Below are 24,360 nucleotides of genomic sequence, written 5' to 3' on the forward strand. Positions count from 1 at the left end.
TCAGTTCCAGTGTGTTCCGGTTCCAGAAAAAAAAAGTAGAGCATGCTACATTTTTTTTCTGCACAGAACTGTACTGAAATACAGCAAAATTCATCACAAATGTACAAGAACACATCACATAAAATAAAACACAGGACACCTTGGGGGAAGAAAAGGAAAAAGGGTCAGCTTTGTTTCTGCCCCCAACCACCTCCTGGATCAGCCTGGTCTCTGCCCCCAACCGCCTCCTGGATCAGCCTCATCTCCGCCCCCAACCACCTCCTGGATCAGCCTCGTCTCCACCCCCAACCACCTCCTGGATCAGCCTCGTCTCCACCCCCAACCACCTCCCGGATTAGGCTTATCGCTGCCCCCAACCACCTCCCGGATCAGCCTCGTCTCCACCCCAACCACCTCCTGGATCAGCCTCATCCCCACCCCTAATCACCTCCTGGATCAGCCTCGTTTCTGCCCCTAACCACCTCCTGGATTAGCCTCATCTCCGCCCTCAAACACCTCCTGGACCAGCTTTGTCTCTGCCCCCCAACCTCCCTGATCAGCCTTCTCTCTGCCCCCAACCACCCTCTACCCAGCATGCCTCCCCTAAAAGAGTGCTCAGTGTTGAGGAGGGTGTGTGCTGAGAGCTTCAGGCTTCTCCCGTGCTAACATAGTATATATGCAGTTTTCTCCTATATGGCACTTGCTATTACCAAAATCCAGGTCCAGGAATCTGACACTGACGCTCCAGTTTCCCTCTCTCATGGTGGCCTCCACTGGACTCACACACCCTGACCCAGCGGACGAAAAGGCGGTAGAGCTGGATTTCTGCTGTCCCCCCAAAAAAAAAAAAAACACCTTCCAGGTTCCTACACCCCCTTCTCTGTCTCTCTACTCTTTTGAAGTGCTCTGCATTCACCTTTTTTCACCTGTTTGAAGATTGCAGTAATTTTCCATCCTCTCAGCCCAGTGTCCATCTTACTCAATTACTTCTCGGCATGGCTACCCTACTGTCTCTCCTCTGAAGTACCTGCCAACATTCTCAGTGACTAACATTCTGGTCAATGATAACACCTCAGCCATTTCTCATCTACTCATCCTAACCACCTCTTTTAACCTAAACCATGGACACAAATCACTACTCCAACGGCAACACTCTCAACCTCGTATTCTCCCACCTCTGCACTCCCTTCAAGTTCTCTAACACCCCTTTTCCTCTCTTCAATCACAACATTATCAATTTCATACTCTCCCCGTCTCCTACCTCCCATGCCTCCGACCTGCAAATAGTTTCCCGCAGAAACCTCCACCACCTCAACCCTTCCTTTCTTCAATCTGCTACTGTCTTTATAATAAAATCACACCCCTGTCCTACCCAGTCCTGGCCACATCTGTCTACAGTGACTTACTGTCATCCTCCCTGGACACACTTGCTCCTCTCTCTACATGCAGAACCAGACCTCGCCTTCTACAACCCTGGCAAACCGAAGACACCAAAAGTCTCAAGAAGACACAGCCATGCCCTTAGGCAAGCTTGGCATAAAGCCAAATCCCTGCAAGACTTCACCCTCTGCATAGTCTGGCTGAAAAAAGAAAAGTCCATCCAGTTCAATCATAGAAAAAAAAAAGTTATAATCCTACACCCACAGTTGATCCAGAGGAAGGCAAAAAAAAAAACCCCCAACAAAGCACGATCCAATTTGCTCCTGCTGGGAAAAAAAAAATCCTTTCTGATCCCCTGAAAGGCAATCGGGTATTCCCTGGATACACACCATGTATCATATTTCATTGTGTTAGTTAATTATAATTCCAAATGTAATTCTCTGATGAGAATTAGTAACTGAACACCTCAAAACACAGAAATAATACTATTGTAATTATATTGATTAGTCTGTATTTTATCATTTAGCGCTCCACAGAGGTCCATCGCCAAGGCTCCATTCACACCCATACAGGTGCAACAGTGATTCCACATTTTGGTGCATCATATTTAGAGCAACCCATTTATTCCAAATTCCTGCCTTACGTGCAAAAATCAACCAAAAGAAGTGCAAACACCTTTTTTTTTTAAATTGCCAAATGACAGTTGTGAGCAGACATCTGCAGCTGCTGAGCCCCCACTCTGCAATGACAGGCCATCAGCACACACAACTTTTCTAGCTGTTTGCACGGCCAGCGATTACCTGCGGTGATCGCGGCTGGACACACTTTGTGAAGCTGTCAAACCCAACAGCAGGAATCAGATTCTTGCCAACAGAAATCGCAACATGGTTAAACGCCTATGTGAATGGAGCCTTATAGTAAAAAGAGGTTTGGGGCAGCAGAGAGATTTTGTAGGATCTGATCCACTAGGATTTAGAAAAGTTTCAGCAAACAGCATTTTTTTAACTGGTTTTTCTGTACAGCATACATTGCTATCTATTCTGAATTTGTACACGGCGTTGCTTAACAAAAGCCCGCAGCCTTAACCAATACCCAATTTATAACCTGGTCACTCATTTTCTAATAGAAGCCAAAAGAGTTCTAGCCAGTGCCACCTTACATAGGTTGGAAAAAGTCCGTCCAGTTCGACCAATAGAAAAACTGAACACAAATAGAACATCTCCATATACAGAATCCTACACCCTCAATTATGACATCCAGGAGGAACCAAAGCCTAGGCCAGCCAGAGGTAATCCTCTAGAAGTGTATTCAGCCCCTCCATGTCTAATGATGATGAATGATTTGTCTTTGAAAATGTAATAAAAAGGTTCTTTTTAGGATCTGGTGCTGCTAAACGTTTATTGTCCAGGCTCAGACTGATCAATATAAAATATTTCTGCTCTACAGATTCAGATATGTCCGAGCACAGAAGTGTTTATGTCAGGGCTTTTCAAGATCTAAGCAAATATTTGCTTTAAAGCAGAGCTCCAGTTTTATTTTTCAAAAAGGTTTGGCTTTTTTTAAATTAAAACTGGAGTTCTTCCTGCAATACTCATCTTGGTCTCCAGTGGGGTCCCCCAGTGCCGTGTTCTGCCATTTGTCAATCATTCAGCTTGCAAGAGGACAGTGTCATTTAACCCATTTCCTGTGCACTCAGGCAGTCATGGACACACCCCCATGGCGGGTCATATCATATCATATCCTGGGCTCCCAGATATGGGTATGTACAATACTGTAGAAAATGTATATTATATAGGGCGCGCTTGTTGGAGCCCAACCTCTGTAGCTGTAAGATAAAGGTGCCAGATGGATATCAGGGATGGATGGATGGGAGCAGTAACATTGAGGCAGCTCTTCTTAAGAGTGGAAGCAAGGCTCTAATGCAGTAACAAGAAAAAGAGAGGAAGGCGCCTCGAAGTGCAGTATTAACAATTTATTTAGTAAACAATGGAAAATTTGCACTTGCAAGATAAACGGTTAAAAAGACTCATCGTGTGGTAATCCCAAGTGGGACATCCAGCAGCAAACTATGCCTAGACCTCTGAAGGAGCCTATTGAGCATGCTCCAAAATGCATTACCGCCCCCTTCACCTGCTACATCCAACTCTGCTCTCCTAGCTTCATTTTTGATGCACAGGCACTGGACTCTACTTCCTGATCCTATAGACATAGTTTGCTGCTGGACATCTGGATGTCCCACTTGGATCTAATTACCACACGATGAGTCTTTTTAACCATTTAACTTGTAAGTGTAATTTATCCGTTGTTTACTAAATAAATTGTTAATACTGCACTTAGAGGCGCCTTCCACTCTCTTTCTTCTCACAATACTGTAGAAATGTCATAAAGGAGGAGATCTGAAAACACCATGTAACTGGCCAGAAGACTTCAGGAAGTAAAGTATTGTATTGTGTGAAGGGAGTGGATATAAAAAAGAAACAAAAAAAACCAAAAAACCTAAAAAAAATAAAAAAAAACCTAACAAAAAAAAAAAACCAAAAAAACTTTGGAGGGGGAAGGCTTACAAAAAAATGGAGTTTTGGTTTAATGAATAAAGCATTTGTACACAAATTTTTTTTTTTTTTTTTTTTTTTACACATTCACAGTATATATTTCTCAAACATGACCAGCCTTCTATTACGAAAGATATAGAATTTTTTAAACTTTATTTTAGAATTGTGCAGAAAACAACTTTTAAGCAAAGGTGGGCACTTGTGTGTCCAAAGAAAGATCATCTTCAGGCGAATGTTTCTCGGTCTTCTCTGCATCCTCTCCGATGAAGAAGTCTTTAATAAATTAGGGTTCCATTCCAGTATTGAAAATAATTTAATTCAGAGTCTCTTCTAAAATGCTGTGCTGTAGTCTTGATACATGTGGCCTGGAAGGTTTAGTGTTCATGTATGGTAATCTGTACTTCCAGTATGCTCCTGTCAATGTTTTGGGGTGTACCGTTCATCCAGTCCAGCACATGCATGGCTCCACTATGCAAATTCTGTGAAATCATCCACACCGGATATCAAGCGTGTTCGCTGACCGGTTTCAAACGAGCCACTTGCTGATGGCGGATTCTGTGGAGGAGGTTTGCTGGAGAGGTTGTGCATTGGATAAGGCATATTTGCAGTCATTTCAAGAAACTCATCATGGATCTGCAGAATGCATGAAAAGAAATGGCAAGTTATTACATGCAATGTAACACATGATGGACAAAAGGGGGCTTGGAGTCATATGCAGTTTTCATGTTGAGTGCATGCAGCACATTGCTCAGGAGACTGCTGAAGGCAGGAGCAAGTAATTCCTCAGACTAATGGACATGCAGAGGAGGTGTTGTGCTGCACGGGATCCATGAGAGGCTTTAACTCATAATTACATGGTCAAGTAACACTACCCAAATTAAAATTTTATCTTTTTTTTCACACAAATAGAGCTTTCTTTTGGTGGTATTCAATCACCACTTGGAAGAAAAAAAAAAGTTTCCAGATTCTACTGTAAAACGAAACAAAAATAAAATAAAATTTCTTCATAAATTTTGCAAAAATGTATTCTGCAACATGTCTTTGGTAGGGTCTACGAGCTATGGTGTATATATACTGGAATTTACTTAGTCGCCGATCACTGCCATTGCAGTATAGCGTCTATTGCTTATAGTGGGACTGTGATAAAGTGGCCAATACATTGATCAGTGCTAAAAAAAAAACCTGACACTGTACTAATGGAACTGGGCAGGAAGGGGTTAACATGAGGGGCGATCAAAGTGTTAACTATGTGCAGGGAGTGTTGGTGCTTCACTGTAAGCACACTGCTCTGGATGGCTGTGCACAGCCATCCAGAGCAGTGTGCCCGAGCCGACAGGGAGGACTGTTGGTAAACAAAAGCAGCCCTCTTCCCCTTCAGAGATCCTCGGTAATCACCGTCCGGGACCCGGTGATTGACAGCTGCAAATGGTGCGCACGCCCCCTACCCACAAATGCAAAATCATGTATATATACACGTCTGATTTTGCACGCCCCCTGCAACAGTATATCTCCTATAGGGCAGAGGGGAAGCAGTTATTTTACTAAAGCTGGTTCACTCAGAATCTTGCGCACTTCTACATAGAAATCAGTCAGCTTAAAAGGTTTTACTGCTAAAGCTTAAATGGACAAGTGGAGGTTAGAAGCTCACGAGGTTTTGAGTGAACCAGCTTTTGGACACAATCAGCTGTTTCCAGCCAAAATCATTGGCTGACATTTCCTGCCAGACTTGTATGGTGTCCAATCACAACATGGGTCGGCAGGGGGCACACACATGCACACCCCAAACCCAGAAGATTCCATGTGTACATTCCAAAACCATGGGCATTAATATGGAGTTGGACCCCTAGTTGCAGTTGTAAGAACCCTTAATCTGCTAGGAAGACTTTCCACAAGATTTTGGAGTCCATTCAGCCAAAAGAACATTTGTGAGGTCAAGTACTGATATTGATCGAGAAGACCTTGCTGGCAATAAGTTTCATTTCATGCCAAGTGTTTTCAGTAGAGGAGAGGTGAGGGCTCTCTGCAGGCCACTGGAGTTCCTCCAAATAAAACTCATCTAACTTTGCCCATGTACAAAGCCAGCTCCATAAAGACAGTCATGTTGTAACAGGAGATGGCCTACCCAAAACTGGTGCCAAAAAGGTTGGAAGCGCACAGTAAGGTAAAGTGCCCTTGCATGCTGTAGTATTACGGTTCTCTTCATTGAAAACACCTGAACTCAATTTGAAGGGTTTTGACATACCTTTGTCCATACAGGTAGGTGCAAAGGTCACGTGGTGGCACATTTATTTTGCCAAATAATGCAAGGTTCCTTGGTAGGAGGTAGACTCATGCATACTCCTCAGAGACCTACCTTAGGCCTTATCTTCTTAATGTGTCGCAGCCTGGCAATCCACTTGGAAGGGTAGATGTCTGTGGGGTTAGATCTACTGTGGTGCACCTGTGAGGCCATCTAGGAGGGAGACAAGAGAACATGACATGTCACAGGTCAACATACAAATAGCAGGTTTTTTTTTTTTTGTTTTTTATAAACCCCTTGGCGCTGGCACCTCCCGGCCCTTTAAGGGTTTCAGAAGCCGGTAGGCGGGGCGGGGTTTAGGGTCATGTGACCGCCGTGACACGCTGTCACATGATCAGGAAAGGTCCCAAATGAAACAGGAGAGCGGAACCTTTCCGTGAGTACCAGACGTGTGCTGGGAGCGTGCAGGGTGCGAGCTCTCAGCACATATGTTTTTCTTAATTGCACGCAAATGAGTGGCCGCTCGGTGTCAAGGCCCAGATGCCGGGAGGCCACACATTTGCGTGTGGCCGGCGCCAAGAGGTTAAAGATTGGAATCTGTGACATTTATATAACGGACAACTAAATGGACTGAAGCATGTGGAAATGGGCATTAAAGGATAAGCTCACCTTTCAGCGCATGTTACCCATAATTCGGGTGCAACATATTCCAGACCTGCCCACCCCCGCCCCCTCCCTGTGACAATGAACAGGGATATTTTCCTTGCACCAGCTGTTACATTTAGAAAACAGCATGGCCGTATGGGGCTCCTCCAACACAGCCACATCATTCATTCATTCACAGTGATCATTCACAGAACTACAAGTACCGTCAGCCACTGTAGCAGATGGCTCAATGAACTACGAGGGTACTGATCAGCGCTCTTGTAGTTGGATGGAAAAATGGATGGAGAAATACAAACCCTTTGGCAGGTAAACCAGATCCCATATATGTATTTTATCTCTGTATTTAGGTTTTAAAGTTGAACTCCAGGAAAACAGCTGAAAAGGCCCACCAAGTACAAAGCCAGAAGAGTGTTTACTCGGTGCCTGCCAGTGAATGAGGAGGAGGCTGGAGTAGTGTTCCTTGGGATAGAAGGCCTGGTTGCATCTGAGATTGTCCGATCAGATCTGAGTACCAAGCTCTCTGCAACCGGGTGAGGGGGTGGGTGACCAATATGGCGTTGCTTACTTTTAGCTTGATTTTTATAAGCAGTTGATAAAGACGTTTCTATGTTCAAGACGGATCCTAGCATTATGTTACCAAGAGAGTACTTGACTCTTGGAATAGACTTCCAGCAGAGGTAGTGAGTCAGTTAAAGTGGTTGTAAACCCTTATATATACCCAGTGAAATGCCTGACCTCAGGTGATACCCAGATCATACAAATCCTCCTTCATAAGTTGTACCTATTTACCTACAGTCCTTTCTTCTCTACATCCCTTCAAAGTGTTGAATACACATACATACATATTAGAGCTCAGAAAAAAAGTGGGTGGAGAGCTGAAATTACACACTGCAGAACTCCGTGAGGAGAGCTCTGAGAGCTAATTGGAGGGGAGTGACACCCCCCCCCCCCCTTCACATAGTTCATAGGAACAGATCTGAGGCTGTCAATCTATTTTTATCTTGGGGTCAGGAAAACTTGTCAGAAGTTATTCATGCTGATAGCAGAAGAATGAAGCAAGGGACAGAAGTACACACTATAGAGGGATATGCTTTGCGCATAGTTCATGTCTGAGGTTTACAACCATTTTAAAAGTAATTGCATTCAAACTGGATTGGGACACACCTAGATCTATACCAAAGAGAAGTGTAAAAAAAAAAAAAAAGTATATATATATATATATATATATATATATATACACATACACATACATACATACATACATACACACACACACACACACACATTTCCCCCAACAAACCACCATAGAAATTTCCTTACATTTGAGTGAAGAGCCATCTGACGGGCCAAAAACGGAAGGTTTTTATCAGACACGATTTTGGCTAAAGAGATATCAACCAGACCTTCCATATCTACAAGAAAACAATGTTAAACATTTAGCAACTTAACAAAAAATACCTAAAGTGATATCAAACCCTCAGTTTTTAAGCCCTTTCAGCAGCTGATTTATTCATGTACTGAGTAATCTTTATCATTTAACCCTTGCCTATGTTCCAGTTTAAGCCAGTGACACGATCACTATCAACGTGTTCCGTTTCAGGGTGGCTCCTTCCTCTTGCAGCATCCTATGGAGCCACCCTTGCATGCAGAGGCTAGAGATGCATCCTCCCTCCGCTGCATGCAGAGATTACTATTATACAGGATTTATATGGCGCCAAGTGTTTGCTCAGTGCTTTACAGTGTAAACGGGAGACAATACAACAATACAGTTCAAAAGAAGAGGGATAGGAGGGCCCTGCCCCTTGGAGCTCACAATCTAAGACGCGTCTCCCTCCGCCGCACGCGCACAGACTAGAGATGCGTCTCCCTTCCGCCGCACGCGCACAGACTAGAGATGCGTCTCCCTCCGCCGCACGCAGAGACTAGAGATGCTACTCCCTATACTGTGTGCAGAAACACACATTCCCATAGCCTAAAGGCACTCCCCTAGAGATGCGTCTCCCTCCGCCGCACTCGCACAGACTAGAGATGCGTCTCCCTCCGCCGCACGCGCACAGACTAGAGATGCGTCTCCCTCCGCCGCACGCGCACAGACTAGAGATGCGTCTCCCTCCGCCGCACGCGCACAGACTAGAGATGCGTCTCCCTCCGCCGCACGCGCACAGACTAGAGATGCGTCTCCCTCCGCCGCACGCGCACAGACTAGAGATGCGTCTCCCTCCGCCGCACGCGCACAGACTAGAGATGCGTCTCCCTCCGCCGCACGCGCACAGACTAGAGATGCGTCTCCCTCCGCCGCACGCGCACAGACTAGAGATGCGTCTCCCTCCGCCGCACGCGCACAGACTAGAGATGCGTCTCCCTCCGCCGCACGCGCACAGACTAGAGATGCGTCTCCCTCCGCCGCACGCGCACAGACTAGAGATGCGTCTCCCTCCGCCGCACGCGCACAGACTAGAGATGCGTCTCCCTCCGCCGCACGCGCACAGACTAGAGATGCGTCTCCCTCCGCCGCATGTGCACAGACTAGAGATGCGTCTCCCTCCGCCGCACGCGCACAGACTAGAGATGCGTCTCCCTCCGCCGCACGCACAGACTAGAGATGCGTCTCCCTCCGCCGCACGCACAGACTAGAGAGGTTTTTCCCTATACTGTGTGCATCAACAGAAACACACATTCCCATAGCCTAAGATCACAAGTCACTTCCCTACTTCTCCCAACTCCAGAGCAACAGACTGGCTGGAGACCGCACTGTCCACGGCCATCTTCCCTGTGAAAACTGAACGTTTAGGGAAGCAGCACTGAGAGAGCAGGAACCAATACCATTGAAGGTTGTAAACTGCAAGTAATGTGGTAGGGAATGTTAAAATAGTTAACTGTGGAATGTTTATTTTGTTGTACTCAGTGTGTTAAGTCTTTATTCCTTTTAGGAGCTGCAGCAGTCGCTATTAGACATGTTCTATTGCTGGGCGCTGTGGTGCATCCCACTGGCTATTTCATTAATGTGTCCTGTATTGGCACAACGGCCTGTGGCAGAAGTCCCGTGCCAAGGATAATAAATATCAATCCTGACCGCTTCTCACCTTTCCGGCACTGCAGGGTCACCAGGTTACTCTCACAGTCCAGAGGCTGAATGTTCACATCCACAAAGTTAAACTGACCCTGATAGAAAGACAACAGCAGCCCATTACTCTCTGAATAAAACATTTTGTGAAATGAAAACAGCAGGATGAGGAGCTTGCTGTCAATTAATATCACCACCAGCTTGGCCAATCCTGACCTTCTTGCCGCAGTATATAAAACAGCCAATGATCAAAGTCCACATTCACATCTTAGGGTTCAGTCTGATCATGTGATCAAATGCCAGTCATGTGACAAGCCACAGTAAACACAGCAATGTTTATTTTCAGGACAAATAAGTGAGAGAAAAGGCTGTAAGATAACCTACACCGATCAGCCACAACTTTATGACAGGTAAACTGAATATCACGGATTATCTCATTACAATGGCATGTGAAAGCCAGTGGGATAGATTAGGCAGCAAGTGAACATGTTGACCCTGAAGTAGTAATGTTGAAAGCATTAAAAAAAACAAAAACCAGAAGTGTAAGGATTTGAGCGACTTTGACAAGGGCCAAATTGTAATGACTAGATGACTGGATCAGTGCAACTCTAAAGCGGCAGATCTTGTGTGATGTTCCCAGTCTGCAGTGGTCAGGACCGACTATTAAGTGGTCCCAGGAAGAAAAACTGGCAAACCAGCAACAGGGTCATGGGTGGTCAAGGCTCATTATTGTGGGGAGCGGCTGGCCTGTGTAGTCCGATCCAATAAAAGAGCTACTGTAGCTCAAGTTACTAAAAACGTTCATGCTGGTTCATTGAATGTTTTTATATCCTTTGTTGATACCTTAGACTTGGGACATTGTAATGTTACACATGTACTGGAGGGGTGATGATGATGCCCTCAGGATCAGTATTTCCTTCCTTTGTCTACATTATGTCTATGTTGTATCTAATTTTGTTTGTATAAGTTTCTTTATATAGAAAAGATTAAAAAAAATATTGAAAGTAAAATTTAACCTTCGCATCGGCACCTCCCGGCCTTTAAGAGTTTCAGAAGCCAGGGCGGGGTTTTAGGGTCATGTGACTGCCGTAATTCGCAGTCACATGATCGGAAAAGGTCCTGATCGAAAGGGGAGATCGGGACCTTTCTGGGAGTCGTGGACATACGTGCTGGGAGCAGGGGCGGACTGACAACTCATGGGGCCCCCAGCAATAGGGGATCATGGGGCCCCTGTGTCCTTGCCCAAACTCAAAAGAGCCTATGAAAAAGGTACCAGGGGCATCTCATGGGGCCCCCTACTGACCCCAGGCCCTCGGGCAGTGCCCGAGTTTCCAAATGGCCAAATCCACCCCTGGCTGGGAGCGCGTGCTCTCAGCACATATGTATTTTTTAATTGCACGCAAATATGCGGCCGCGCGGCGTCAAGACCCAGATGCCGGGAGGCCGCACATTTGCATGCGATCGACGTCAAGGGGTTAATGCTGGTTCCGATAGAAAGGTGTCAGAACACACAGTGCATTGCAGTTTGTGTATGGTGCTGTGTAGCCGTAGACTGGTCAGGGTTCCCATGCTGACCCATGTCCACAGCCAAAAGTGCTTACAATGGGCATGTGATCATCAGCACCGGACCACAGAGCAATGGAAGAAGGTGGCCTTGGTCTGGTGAGGTAGCGTGATACTTCGGTAATGTTCTGCAGGGAAACCTTGGTCCTGCCATTCATGTGGAGGTTATTTTGACAAGCAACACCTACCTAAAAACTTTACTGCTGACCAAGTACACCCCTTCATAGAAATGGCATTCCCTGATGGCAGTGGCTTCTATCAGCAGTATACTGTGTCCTGCCACACTGCAAAATTGGTTCAAGAATGGTTTGAGGAACACAACAATGAGTTTGAGCTATTGACTTGGCCTCCAAATTCTCCAGATCTAAATCTAAAAGTGGGATGTGCTTTAAACAAAACAAGTCAGATCCATGGAGGCCACACCTCACAACTTACAGGGCTTCAAGGATCTGCTACTGACAGATTGGTGCCAGAAATCACAGAAGTGTCAGGGCTGTTTTGGCAACAACAGGGGGAACCTACTCAATATTAGGTGGGTGGTCATAAAGTTATGGCTGAAAAATATGTATATAATGAGGCAGAATATTCAGGAAGCTGTAGGCCGCAGCCTGATCTAAATCATGTCTCATGTCGAACCTTTTTCCCCACACTTACCCTCAGAGTGCCTAGCTTATAGAACTCTCCGGAATCATTGTAAACTATATTTACAAAGTTGTTTCCAACGTGTCTTTTCTTGTTGCAGCGGGAAGGATCGATCTCCTCATTGGGCATCAGGGTGGTGATCTGGAAGATGACTGAACAAAGTTGATGGAAATTAGCATATTGCAACAAAAGTCTTTCATCTTCATATTTACTGGGCGTGCGCTACAGACACAAGGCTAGGCTTAGTATTTATTACAGGTACTTATAGAGCACCATCAATTTACATATATGTTGTACATTCACATCAGTCCCTAACCCCCAAGGGGCGTACAATCTAAGGTCCCTAACTCACATTCATACAGATAAGGGCCAATTTGGACAGGAACCAAATCAGCCTACCAGCATGTCTTTGGAGTGTGGGAGGAAACCGGAGTACCCGGAGGAAACCCACGCAGGCACAGTGAGAACATGCAAACTCCAGGCAGGTGGTGCTGTGGCTGGGATGCATAGTTCCCCTACTCCTACATGACAGCGCTCGGGCCTGGTATCTGGCTGCTCAGGCACCAAGTGTTGCATTGTGGGAAGATCAGAGGAGATAGGGATTTATCTGGGTTCCAGCAACAGAGCAGCATGGAGAGCCGACTGCCTAAAGTGCCTCCTGTAAAGTACGCTGGTTACTTTGCCTAGTATGGGCAGAGCAGAGGTCACCTTTAATCACCCATTATTCCTATGTATGTCCTCACCTTCACTCTCTGCAATGCAGGCAGAATGCAGCACCCTCCCATATGGGCTCACAGATCATTAGCGAAAAGGCTGTGGATGGACTGAAGTGATACCCCATGTGTGGATAATAAACAGAAGCCCTGAGCAGATAGGCTTCGCTCCTTTATCTATTTTTATGGCTATATGTGGGGTGAAACAGGAGTTGAAAATAACAGACATGGGGTAGGCTATCACCAGAGGTGTATTTACTGCAAGGCATTTGCCTAGGGTGGCATTTTTCAGGGAGGCAGCACCACCCCCTAAAAGAAGAGATGGAAGAAGGGACACGCGCAGCATGGGGACCTGGTTGGATCTGAGAGAGTCTGTGGGCTGCTTGATGATGTATGCAGAGCCTGACTCTTGTTCCCAGGGATTTCCAGAGCTGTGAGGGTGAGCGTTTTCTCTCTCGCAGGGATGTGGGGGGGTTGCCAGTGTATGGGGGTGGTGGTAGTGGAAGATGTCACGACCCGCGGTCGCCGCCACCCACAGGCGACAATTGCACAGCCGCGACTAACAGTAATAAGTCACACCCACGGCATCAGACCCCAGACCTTCTCACCAAACTCGTGATCGAAGGACCGGCCGATCTAAAACCGCGATGTGACGCGCGTAACAAGGCCACACTCAGCCGCACCCAGCACAGCGATTGCCCAGCTAATGGGCTACAATCGGTGCCTGCAGCCTGAATGCGCTTGTTACTGGGTCGGGTTAATTACGCAACTAACCCTCTACTGCCACCACCACTTTTGTCGGAGACTGGGAAACTCCCATTATCAAATATACACTATAATGATTGAAATATTGATCTATATAACATGGCCCGCGGACCTACTATACAGAGATATAACAAACAGTAGCGTCTCTTCAAAGGCAGGGATTCGTGAATTGCAAGTAAGCGCTTAGAAACAGTTTAACACTTTCAGAAAGAAAGATTTATTTCTAACAGGGTAAAAACAGGTGCGATAAAATATTTACAAAGATGTCACAAAAATATATATATATGTATATAAAGACACAGCAAAGAGATAATTAGGAAGGAGATTACAGGGTTAAGTTACTTGCCCATATGCCTGGTTTTGCAGATCCAAGTGCAGAACAGAAAGGTTCTTTGATCTCCTCTGTTACGATGTTACCTCGGAGATCTGTGTGTGTGAGTGTCTAACTCACTTGTCTCTCTTAAACGTTCCTCTCAAAGGGGGGGCTCGGACCACATGTTTTGGGAGTGGCCAGTGGGAAACTGAATTAACTATAGCTTCATAATACATGACATTAAACATACGGTTGACCCCGAGGAATGTTCAATTACTCTGGTCAGTTTATAATGTGTGGGCTTACGCCATTTTGGGTCAATGCTTCCCAGCCCTCTGAGAAATGCGGCCTTATCAGACGTAGGTGAGAAAGGTGACAGTTTTTCCAGCCTGCTGGCCCCACCAGGAATGTTTCTCCTGGGCTGACCCCCACCATCTGTCAGAAGATAAGGGCCTCTCAGGGCTGGAAAGGGGGGATGTGAGGAATGATTCAAGGAATACCTCACATAACAGAAAGTAAAAGAAGAACTCCGTTCCCAGCTCTGATGAGCTAGTTTGTTACAGAAGGCTCTCTCGGGTGGGGGTGGGGTGTTGTTGGTCAATGTCAGGCTCTCTTCGTGGGGGAAGGGGGTGTTGGTCGGTGTCAGGGTCTCTCCGTGGGAGGGGGGGGGAGCAGATTTTTGTGTTGCCTAGGGCAGCACGAAACCTAAATACACCACTGTCTATCACCAGGTGGAAAGGAAGGGATAGTTGCACAATTTTCCCCCAGCAAACATTCCATTGTTTAAACCTGGAAAATGACAGAATCCAAAATGATGTCAGAGATAATTGTCCTTCAAACCTCTAGATGCGTCGAACATAGATGACAGTTATCAAACAACCTTGTACGACCTGAGCAGTCTACATGTAAATGATGTCATACCTTGCATGATGTCATCATGCCAGCAGTAAGTGAACTGACCATCCTCTCCACGCCAACCCAGACCACCTAGGAAGATCTTATCAGGCTGAGTTTCCTTTAAATCGATCAGTTTTCCCAAACCAGTCAGGAACTGCGTGTATCTGTAGGAGCCATGCTCATTGGACAGAATCGACCTCTCGTCGCCACACTGAAATATTTGGTAAAAAATGGTCTGAGAATGATATGCATTAAAATTTACAAGCAGGACATAATGCATAAAAAAAAAAAAAAAAAAAAAAAAAAGAAGAGAAAATGGAAACCATAAGCTTTGATGAAGCTACAGACAGCAGTACTTACCTGTCCTTCCCCAACATACAGGACTCCTATCTTGTGGGTGTCATAGCACGGGATTTGATCAAGAAGCTTCATTGTTCTATCAAATGTCTGCAACACAAAATACCGATTTATTGAAAGCATTCAAAAAACAACAAAAACAACTCACCAGGTCTCTGATTTGAAAGTGTTTTGCCATCATACAAGACTTCACATTCATCAAAGATCAATAAATATATTTCTGCATAGAAAAGCATATGGAACAACTTGTAATGACATCAAACTGGGAGGGGGAGGGCAGAAGTCTCAGCCAATCATGGATCTACTGAAATGCATGGAGCGGTCAGTCTAAAAATCCCCATACATGTTTGAATCAATTTCTATCCTATAAAGCAGGCTCTTGCACTACCTACTTGTTGGTAGATCTAAGGGCTCATGTACACTGCAGATGATAAACTCACGTTTAGGAGTTGTTCTGTGTTGTTTTCAGCAGCCCCTGAACTCTCCCTAATGTTTTCCTATGTGTCCATGTACAGAACGTCATTTAGTCATTTTTTTGAACGCAGAAAACTTGTGTTCAGCAGTTGATTTTATCAGTGTTTCAAACGCAAAATGCTTGTAAAAGCGACAAATTGCGTTTATCAGCATTTGCATTTGAAAAATTGTTTTAACTCTTCCATTTCCCAATGCTGTCCAGAGTCTTTTTTCATCATGAAAGATGCATGTAAAGCGTTTTTAAGGTACTCAGATGGACAAAACACTGAACACAGGATGTTCCTACCAAGCTTGTCACACATTGTAATGACCAATTCACACCTCAGACCTCTCCCACCATTGGAAACAAAAGATATGTTAATGACCATTCACACCTCAAATTCCTCATGCAGACCCCCTGCCAGGTGGCCTTAATGACTCCCTCCACCAGACACCTTTCCCACCCTTGGAAACAAAAGAAATGTTCATGAGCAACTCACACCTAATTATCTCAACACATACTGCTGTCTCTGCTTCTGCTCTCTGTATTTCTCTAAAACAGCCTGAAATAGTTAATAATTTACCACACAGGATGTCCCTACCAAGTCACACATTGTAATGACCAATTTACACCTCAGACCTTTCCCACCCTTGGAAAAAAAAGATATGATAATGACCATTCACACCTCAAATTCCTCATGAAGACCCCCTTCCAGGTGCCCTTAATGACTCCCTCCACCAGACACCTTTCCCACCCTTGGAAACAAAAGAAATGTTCATGAGCAACTCACGCCTAGCTAATTTCAACACATACTGCTGTCTCTGCTTCTACTCTCTGTATTTCTCTGAAACAGTCTGAAATAGTTAATAACTTACCACTTTTCAGTGTATTCTGGGCATTTGGGAGGTTCTCCTGAGCTTATCTTTAAAAATCGCTTCTAAACGCAAACTCACATAAACGTGGTATGCAAACAGACGTTTTTTAACCTACGTTTTCCAGCAGTCAGTTTCCATCGTTCAGAAGTGTCCCGTGTACATGAGGCCTAAAGGTGGTGGCACTGTTAAAGTATAATGTGTAAGCAAAACACAGGGATGAGCTCATCAATGTGCTGCTGCTCCCTCGTTGTCCAATCACAGGCTAGGATGTATCCTGGACCAGGCTGTATTGTCTAACTACAGTGCAGTCTGCATGGAGTGCCAGAACCTTACTATTCTATCTGGCAAGGTCTCAGGATCACAAACGTGGCTTGAACAGAATGCCAGTAAAACATTCCCCATACATGTAACTGAAATGAATAGTAAAGGTGTTTACCAGGAGATGCCAGAATAGGTCAGCTACATGCAGTATCAACAGCCTTTTCCAGGGGTTAGACAAAAAAAAAAAAAAAAAAAAAAAAGGAAAAACTACATGATTTGCAGGTGTGAAAGTGACATTTCATGTTAAAACGGAAGTGATGTAACATTCTTTTGCTTCCGCTGTGTGATGAGACACCTAGCTAACAGGTGGGAAGCCTTGCTTTTGTCATTCACTGTGTGTGCTGCTAGTAATATGGAGTCATGTCGGAGCTTACTGAGCTTCAAAGAGGGAAAATTGTTAGTGTCGCTTAGCTGGTGCCTCTGCGACTGAAGTTGCCAATTTATTTTCCGTATCGAGAGGTTCAGTATCAAAAGGCTAAGGCGGCATATACAGGTTCTGGGAAAACGTTGTCTGATGAGCATACGCACGGTTGACATGGTCAACTGACCAAAAGAGACAAAGAACATTGTACAGAATTGTGACCTGGAATAAGAAAACAACTGCTGCAAAAGTAACTGCAGAGCTCAATCTCAGTCCCTTGAGACGTGTCATCACGTTTACACCTGCAAATCATGTAACGTTTCCATTTCTTTCTCTAACCCCTGTATGTGAAAGCAAGTGCTCTACAAAACCTCTAGGAACACCTAACATCAATATGATGTACAGCACTTCCTGCCAAAGTGATCCTGAGAAATCCCACAATGCTAGTGCAGCCTTTTTCAACAAGGATGCCTTGGCAAAAATCTTAAAAATTGCCCCAAAAAATACTAGCCGGAGTTGGGTCAAACATGCCTTTTATTTACACAAAATAACAGGTTTTCACTTTACACTAATGGATGCACTGAAATTTCGGTGGCCGAAACTGTTCGGCCAAAATGAAAAAGAGCACCAATACAGGTGCCGAAAAATCCCGGCCCCTCACAGGTACCCGCTTGCCGCTCGGTAGTTCAGCCTTACCTGAGAAACCATCGATCCCGGCGCTGGGCATAGAGATGCATGAAGGAAAGATGGCTGCCACACATCTCTATGCCCTTGGAGGACCGGAGCGATGGCACTTCCCGTTCCGGCCATTTTTTTTTTTTCCTAAAGCGCTAGATCAATGCTTTTTTTTTTGATCCAATGCCTTACATTGCAGAGGAGAGATGTGGGGTCTTATTAACCCCATATCTCTCCATAAAGAGGACCTGTCACTAATAATTTCTATTACTAGGGATGTATGCATTTCTTGTGATAATAAAAGTGATTAAAAGTCTTTTATAGGAACAGTGCAAAAAAAAACCCCCAAACATTAAATACATTTTTTTTTTAAAGTGCCCTTGTCCCCCGTGCTCGCATGTAGTGGTGAATGCAAACGTGTAGTGCTGAATGTCCACATATGTAAATGATGTTCAAACCACACACGTGAGGTATCACCACAAACAGAGCAATAATTCTCACACTAGACATCCTCTGTAACGTTACACTGCTAACCTGTAGACATTTTTAAAGCATCACCCATGGAGATTTAGGTACCGCAGTTTCACACCATTCCACGAGCGTGAATAATTGTCAAGCATGACATGTTGGGTATCTATTTACTCGCCGTAACATCCCCTTTCATATTTTACAGAAAAATTGGGGGTATATATATTTTTTTTTAATCCATGTATATTTTTCCAAAAAATATATATTCATTTTTAAAAACTGCACAAATTTCAGTTTTCGGCCAAGTGAATTTTGAACTTTTGTTTTCCGTTTCGGCACCAGAATTTTCATTTCGGTGCAGCACTACTTTGCACCATTAAAAACTTCCAGCCACCAGCATCCGAACACCCAATCACATAAATCGGTTAATAAGGGGACTGCACAGCATCCTTGTTTGCCCCTCTCTATTAGCACTGGGGTCATATTAGCTGAGTGAGGGAGATAATCACTGCAATACTAGTCAGTACCAATGTGCAAAGGTGCATTTGCTTTGGAAGAATAAATCACGTTGGGTGTCCTATGTGTGGATGTCGTTGCGATACGTAAAACTATTAATTTAGGGTTTTTTGCATGTTATAAAGGGGTGCCTCAAGATTGTACATACTTTTAAAGGGTGCCTTGGCTGACAAAAGGTTGAGAAACACTGTCAGGGGATACCCTACGCTCAGTGTACACACCAACTATGCATTCTAATATGGAAATTATGGAGACGAGATAACGTACACAACTACGAGGTCTTTAGATTTGGAAATTAACACACTTGGTTTAGCTGGAAAGACACAAACTCACTATTCTGAAGAGTTTCACTCCTACTACAAATATCACAGAGCAGTTCAATTAGTTGCTGCTCACCTCAGTGTTTGGGAGCAGGATGGGCTTGTTGGATTCATCCCCAAAGAAAGGAGAATGGTACAACTGTAAGAACACAAAGCTAGAGAGGAGAAAGAACATTAGAAAACAAATTAACACCATCATCCAATAAGAGTAACCATCACCAACCCTTTTCCCTACATTAAGATTGATTAATATTGATCTACGTAACTGGCCCCATTATCTGAAAGCAGTAGCCAGCCATTTACCCAACAGGAACAACCATCCCCACCAGCACTATTCCCAGAGCAGAAACACAAGGTGTATTCTTCAATATAAGTAACTAGGACCACTGCCCAACAGGAACAACCATCCCCACCAGCACTATTCCCAGAGCAGATACACAAGGCGTATTCTTCAATATAAGTAACTAGGCCCATTGCCCAACAGGAACAACCATCCCCACCAGCACTATTCCCAGAGCAGATACACAAGGCATATTCTTTAACATACAGTCAGGTCCATAAATATTGGGACATCGACACAATTCTAATTCTAAATGTGCTTTAACTGCAGACTGTCAGCTTTAATTTGAGGGTATTTACATCCAAATCAGGTGAACGGTGTAGGAATTACAACAGTTTGCATATGTGCCTCCCACTTGTTAAGGGACCAAAAGTAATGGGACAATTGGCTTCTCAGCTGTTCCATGACCAGGTGTGTGTTATTCCCTCATTATCCCAATTACAATGAGCAGATAAAAGGTCCAGAGTTCATTTCAAGTGTGCTATTTGCATTTGGAATCTGCTGCTGTCAACTCTCAAGATGAGATCCAAAGAGCTGTCACTATCAGTGAAGCAAGCCATCATTAGGCTGAAAAAACAAAACAAACCCATCAGAGAGATAGCAAAAACATCAGGCGTGGCCAAAACAACTGTTTGGAACATTCTTAAAAAGAAGGAACGCACCGGTGAGCTCAGCAACACCAAAAGACCCGGAAGACCACGGAAAACAACTGTGGTGGATGACCGAAGAATTCTTTCCCTGGTGAGGAAAACACCCTTCACAACAGTTGGCCAGATCAAGAACACTCTCCAGGAGGTAGGTGTGTGTGTCAAAGTCAACAATCAAGAGAAGACTTCACCAGAGTGAATACAGAGGGTTCACCACAAGATGGAAACCATTGGTGACCCTCAAAAACAGGAAGGCCAGATTAGAGTTTGCCAAACGACATCTAAAAAAGCCTTCACAGTTCTGGAACAACATCCTATGGACAGATGAGACCGAGATCAACTTGTACCAGAGTGATGGGAAGAGAAGAGTATGGAGAAGGAAAGGAGCTGCTCAGGATCCTAAGCTTACCACCTCATCAGTGAAGCATGGTGGTGGTAGTGTCATGGCGTGGGCATGTATGGCTGCCAATGGAACTGGTTCTCTTGTATTTATTGATGATGTGACTGCTGACAAAAGCAGCAGGATGAATTCTGAAGTGTTTCGGGCAATATTATCTGCTGATATTTAGCCAAATGCTTCACAACTCATTGGACGCTTCACAGTGCAGATGGACAATGACCCAAAGCATACTGCAAAAGCAACCAAAGAGTTTTTTAAGGGAAAGAAGTGGAATGTTATGCAATGGCCAAGTCAATCACCTGACCTGAATCCGATTGAGCATGCATTTCACTTGCTGAAGACAAAACTGAAGGGAAAATGCCCCAAGAACAAGCAGCAACTGAAGACAGTTGCAGTAGAGGCCTGGCAGAGCATCCCCAGGGATGAAACCGAGCATCTGGTGATGTCTATGCGTTCCAGACTTCAGGCTGTAATTGACTGCAAAGGATTTGCAACCAAGTATTAAAAAGTGAAAGTTTGATTTATGATTATTATTCTGTCCCATTACTTTTGGTCCCTTAACAAATGGGAGGCACATATGCAAACTGTTGTAATTCCTACACCATTCACCTGATTTGGATGTAAATACCCTCAAATTAAAGCTTACAGTCTGCAGTTAAAGCACATCTTGTTCGTTTTATTTCAAATCCATTGTGGTGATGTATAGAGCCAAAAATGTTAGAATTGTGTTGATGTCCCAATATTTATGGACCTGACTGTAAGTAACTAGGGGCGCAAAATAAACTGGTTGTTGTGAGCATTGTTTGTTTGCTAGATACTTATGCATGAAACCTAAAATAACCAGACAGGGAGACCTGGGGTGTACCTTGGGTCTATTCCAGGCACTTTTTCTTTGGTGGCCTTTGTGCTGTTCCTGAAAGCATCAATATTTATCCTTCTTCCCCGACGGGAGGGCTCAGAGTCAGAAATAGTGTGACCTCTGGGACGGTATCCGTTTGGAGACTGTGGAGATTGCTGGGACGCCCCCGGCTCAAGTCTGGCGCCAGCTTCTTGTTTACAGCTATCCTCCTCCCCCCTGGCAGGCTGGATGATGGGTGGCTCCGCACTGGGGGTCTGCAGTAGAGGTTTGGCTTCAGGTGTTGGTGTACCAATATCTTCTTTAGCCTCTGGCTCCTTGGGCAGCTCCTGCAAGGTCTGCAGTTCTGGGGAGGAACTAGACTTGCTCAGCGTCTGCGAGGGCTGGAAAGCAATCTCCCGTGTAGACCCTTCAATGGGGATTCCACCAACTTCTGACTCTTCTGACTGCTGAGTGGACAATTCCTGACTGGAGGTGGAGGAGGACTATGCAAATAAAGAGATGAAAGGAAAGAACTTATAAAGGGGCACCATCAGCAGAATTCCAAAAGCATGCTTAGATAGCATTACATAATTTTTTTTTTGTTGGTCTCCTAATAAAAAAATGTGTCGAGTGACATGTTCGTTTCCTTAACTTCTGATAGCTGGGCACAGCTGCTTAGCTTTCCAACCACATTTTTGTTGCTCCTTCAGGGTGTAACTTCAGCAATGTTCTAAAATTATCACAATAGCTGTTCTTTTGCAGGGAAGGAATAAGAAATGTTGGCCTAAGGGTTAGCTACAAGTCCCTTGCATTGTAGATTTCTTCCAAAGGCAGCGGACCATGCAAAGTGTGTCAGTGTTGCAATGACTGGTGGGGAGGGTGAAAAGTGAATGTTCAAGGACATGGTTTACTGTGAGACACCTTTTTACATAATCTAGCATCACCTTTCTTTGTGGCTCTTGGCAAATGATCACATGACATCTCAGAGCCACCAAGGATGCTAGAAGCCTTCCCATGGCCAGATGCTGTGATCGTAGGTCTGAACAAGGAACAGTGAGATAAAGAATGCCCAGCACAGGTCATTAACTGTAGGGCCCACTCAGAGATCTGAATGGCAGAGTATCTTCACCCAGGATTGAAAGTCTAGCAGATCTTTTTAGTATTGACCCAGGTGGCCAATGCCCTCCTGCTCTGGCAGCACAGTCCTGGTCCTGTGGTTTCCTTTTTAAGAATGTTAATTAAAGCAGAGTTCCACTCACTCTGTAAAAAAAAATAGAAGTCAGTAGCTACAAAAACTGTAGCTGCTACCTTTTAAAAAACAGACACTTACCTGTCCCACGATCCCACGGTGCCCCCGCTGCAGCCCGTTTCACCGGCCGTCCTGTATTCCAGGTGCTGAAATCTTCAGTGTGGGCCCCCGGCTGTGACAGCTTGCGGCTTCACAGCCGGGTGCCCACTGCGCATGCGCAAGTAGTGCTGCGCTTCCTGAATGGCCCCATAGTCTTCTGGAACCTGTCACGTCTCCCACAAGACTACGGGGAGGGAGGGTAAAAGGACAACTTCCGCTTCCAATCACCTAGGTGATCACAGCAGAAGTGAGATCGGGTACTTGTCCAATCTTTAAACGTGGAACTTCTCCTTTTGGGTGGAACTCCGCTTTAAAAAAGGATACTTGAAGTGAATAGTGAGCTGAAGTGAATGCCTAGATTGTTCTCATTTTCTGTTCCTTATATCATGACCATCCTGCAGACTATTTGTATGAACTTCCTGAAAAGGTGTGCGAGCGCCACCAACAGCTGATCATTTATTTATCTTACAGCAGTGACTACACCAGAATGTGCCATTAGCTCTGCACTAGTACAACTGCTTAAAGTCTAACTCAGGAGGAAAGACAATGCTGCAGTTACTGCGGAACTAATGGGATGAATACTCCCTTTTCCTCCAACGGTCCCCATCCCCTGCCAGTATCTTCTTCTGTTTGCTGGTTTTCAGACATCTTCATTCGACGGCACAGAATGTTGTCACTCCTGTGCATGCGCAGAAGCTGATCATCCCAGCACACAGCAATTGTGCTGGCTGCTGTAAGCTCCTGTGCATGCGCAGCTCAATTTACATGCCTGAAATTGTTGAGAGCAAGCATGTTAGGTGTGTTTTATTGTGGGAGAGACATTGCATGTCTCCTCTGCAAAAAAAAAAAGCCTGCCTGCACACAACGAATGGCAGAGGAACTTTAGGCCTGCTTTAAGAGTTGTCAACATTGAAAAGAAAGCATCATAGATACACCAAACAGGACATATACACTCACCTGCCACTTTATTAGGTACACCTGTTCAATTGCTTGGTAACACAAACTGCTAATCAGCCAATCACATGGCAGCAACCCATTGTTTTAAACATCTATACGTGGTGAAGACTTGCTGAGGTTCAAACAAAGCATCAGAATGGGGAAGTGACTTTGAATGTGGCATGGTTGTTGGTGCCAGACGGGCTGGTCTGAGTATTTCAAAAACTGTTGATCTACTGGGATTTTCACACACAACCGTCTCTAGGGTTTACAGAGAATGGTCCGAAAAAAGAAAATATCCAGCAAAAGGCAGTTGTGTGGACGAAAATGCCCTGTTGATGTCAGAGGAGAATGGGCAGACTGGTTGCTGCGACATTCAGACGGTAGGGTCAGAATTTGGTGTAAACAACATGAAAACATGGATCCATCCTGCCTTGTATCAAAGTTTCAGGCTGGTGGAATTATCATGTTTCACATGACTGTCATATGCCTTTAAGTGTTTTTTGTATTTTGTCTCTGCTCCTCCCTTCCCTTTGGTTTAGTTCATGCTGTATAGATAGCCCCACCTTTGTATTAATTTCCCAGTAATGCATTTCAGCTTCTAGCCTCATGGAAGTAGATCACATTATGATCTTTTGACCTATCAGATGTTCATTGTTGTAAGATTCTCTTAGTTTATGTAATAAACTTCACAAGATCTACAAGGTGTTTTCTGGATCGAGTCACTGCCT

The 24,360-nt window shown here is 44.7% G+C and overlaps 1 protein-coding gene across 5 annotated transcripts in view; it reads right to left on the minus strand.

Moving 5' to 3' along the window:
- Positions 1-4,047: 4,047 nt before the first annotated feature.
- Positions 4,048-24,360, minus strand: part of TSC2 (TSC complex subunit 2) — a 102,471-nt gene continuing 82,158 nt past the window's right edge. For all 5 annotated transcript variants that reach the window (XM_089686817.1, XM_089686816.1, XM_089686814.1 and 2 more), the window contains 9 exons: positions 21,373-21,848; positions 19,197-19,275; positions 15,134-15,220; positions 14,798-14,984; positions 12,098-12,237; positions 9,900-9,978; positions 8,137-8,228; positions 6,265-6,363; positions 4,048-4,544 (listed from right to left, as the gene is read on the minus strand). In XM_089686817.1, coding sequence (XP_089542943.1) covers positions 4,380-4,544; positions 6,265-6,363; positions 8,137-8,228; positions 9,900-9,978; positions 12,098-12,237; positions 14,798-14,984; positions 15,134-15,220; positions 19,197-19,275; positions 21,373-21,848 — 1,404 coding nt within the window. In that variant the 3' untranslated portion in view covers positions 4,048-4,379. The remainder of the gene's footprint in view (positions 4,545-6,264; positions 6,364-8,136; positions 8,229-9,899; positions 9,979-12,097; positions 12,238-14,797; positions 14,985-15,133; positions 15,221-19,196; positions 19,276-21,372; positions 21,849-24,360) is intronic.

This window comes from Staurois parvus, unplaced genomic scaffold (assembly GCF_062004578.1).
Source record: "Staurois parvus isolate SC_StPar_1 unplaced genomic scaffold, SC_StPar_1.0 ptg000412l, whole genome shotgun sequence".
Taxonomy (NCBI): Eukaryota; Metazoa; Chordata; class Amphibia; order Anura; family Ranidae; genus Staurois; species Staurois parvus.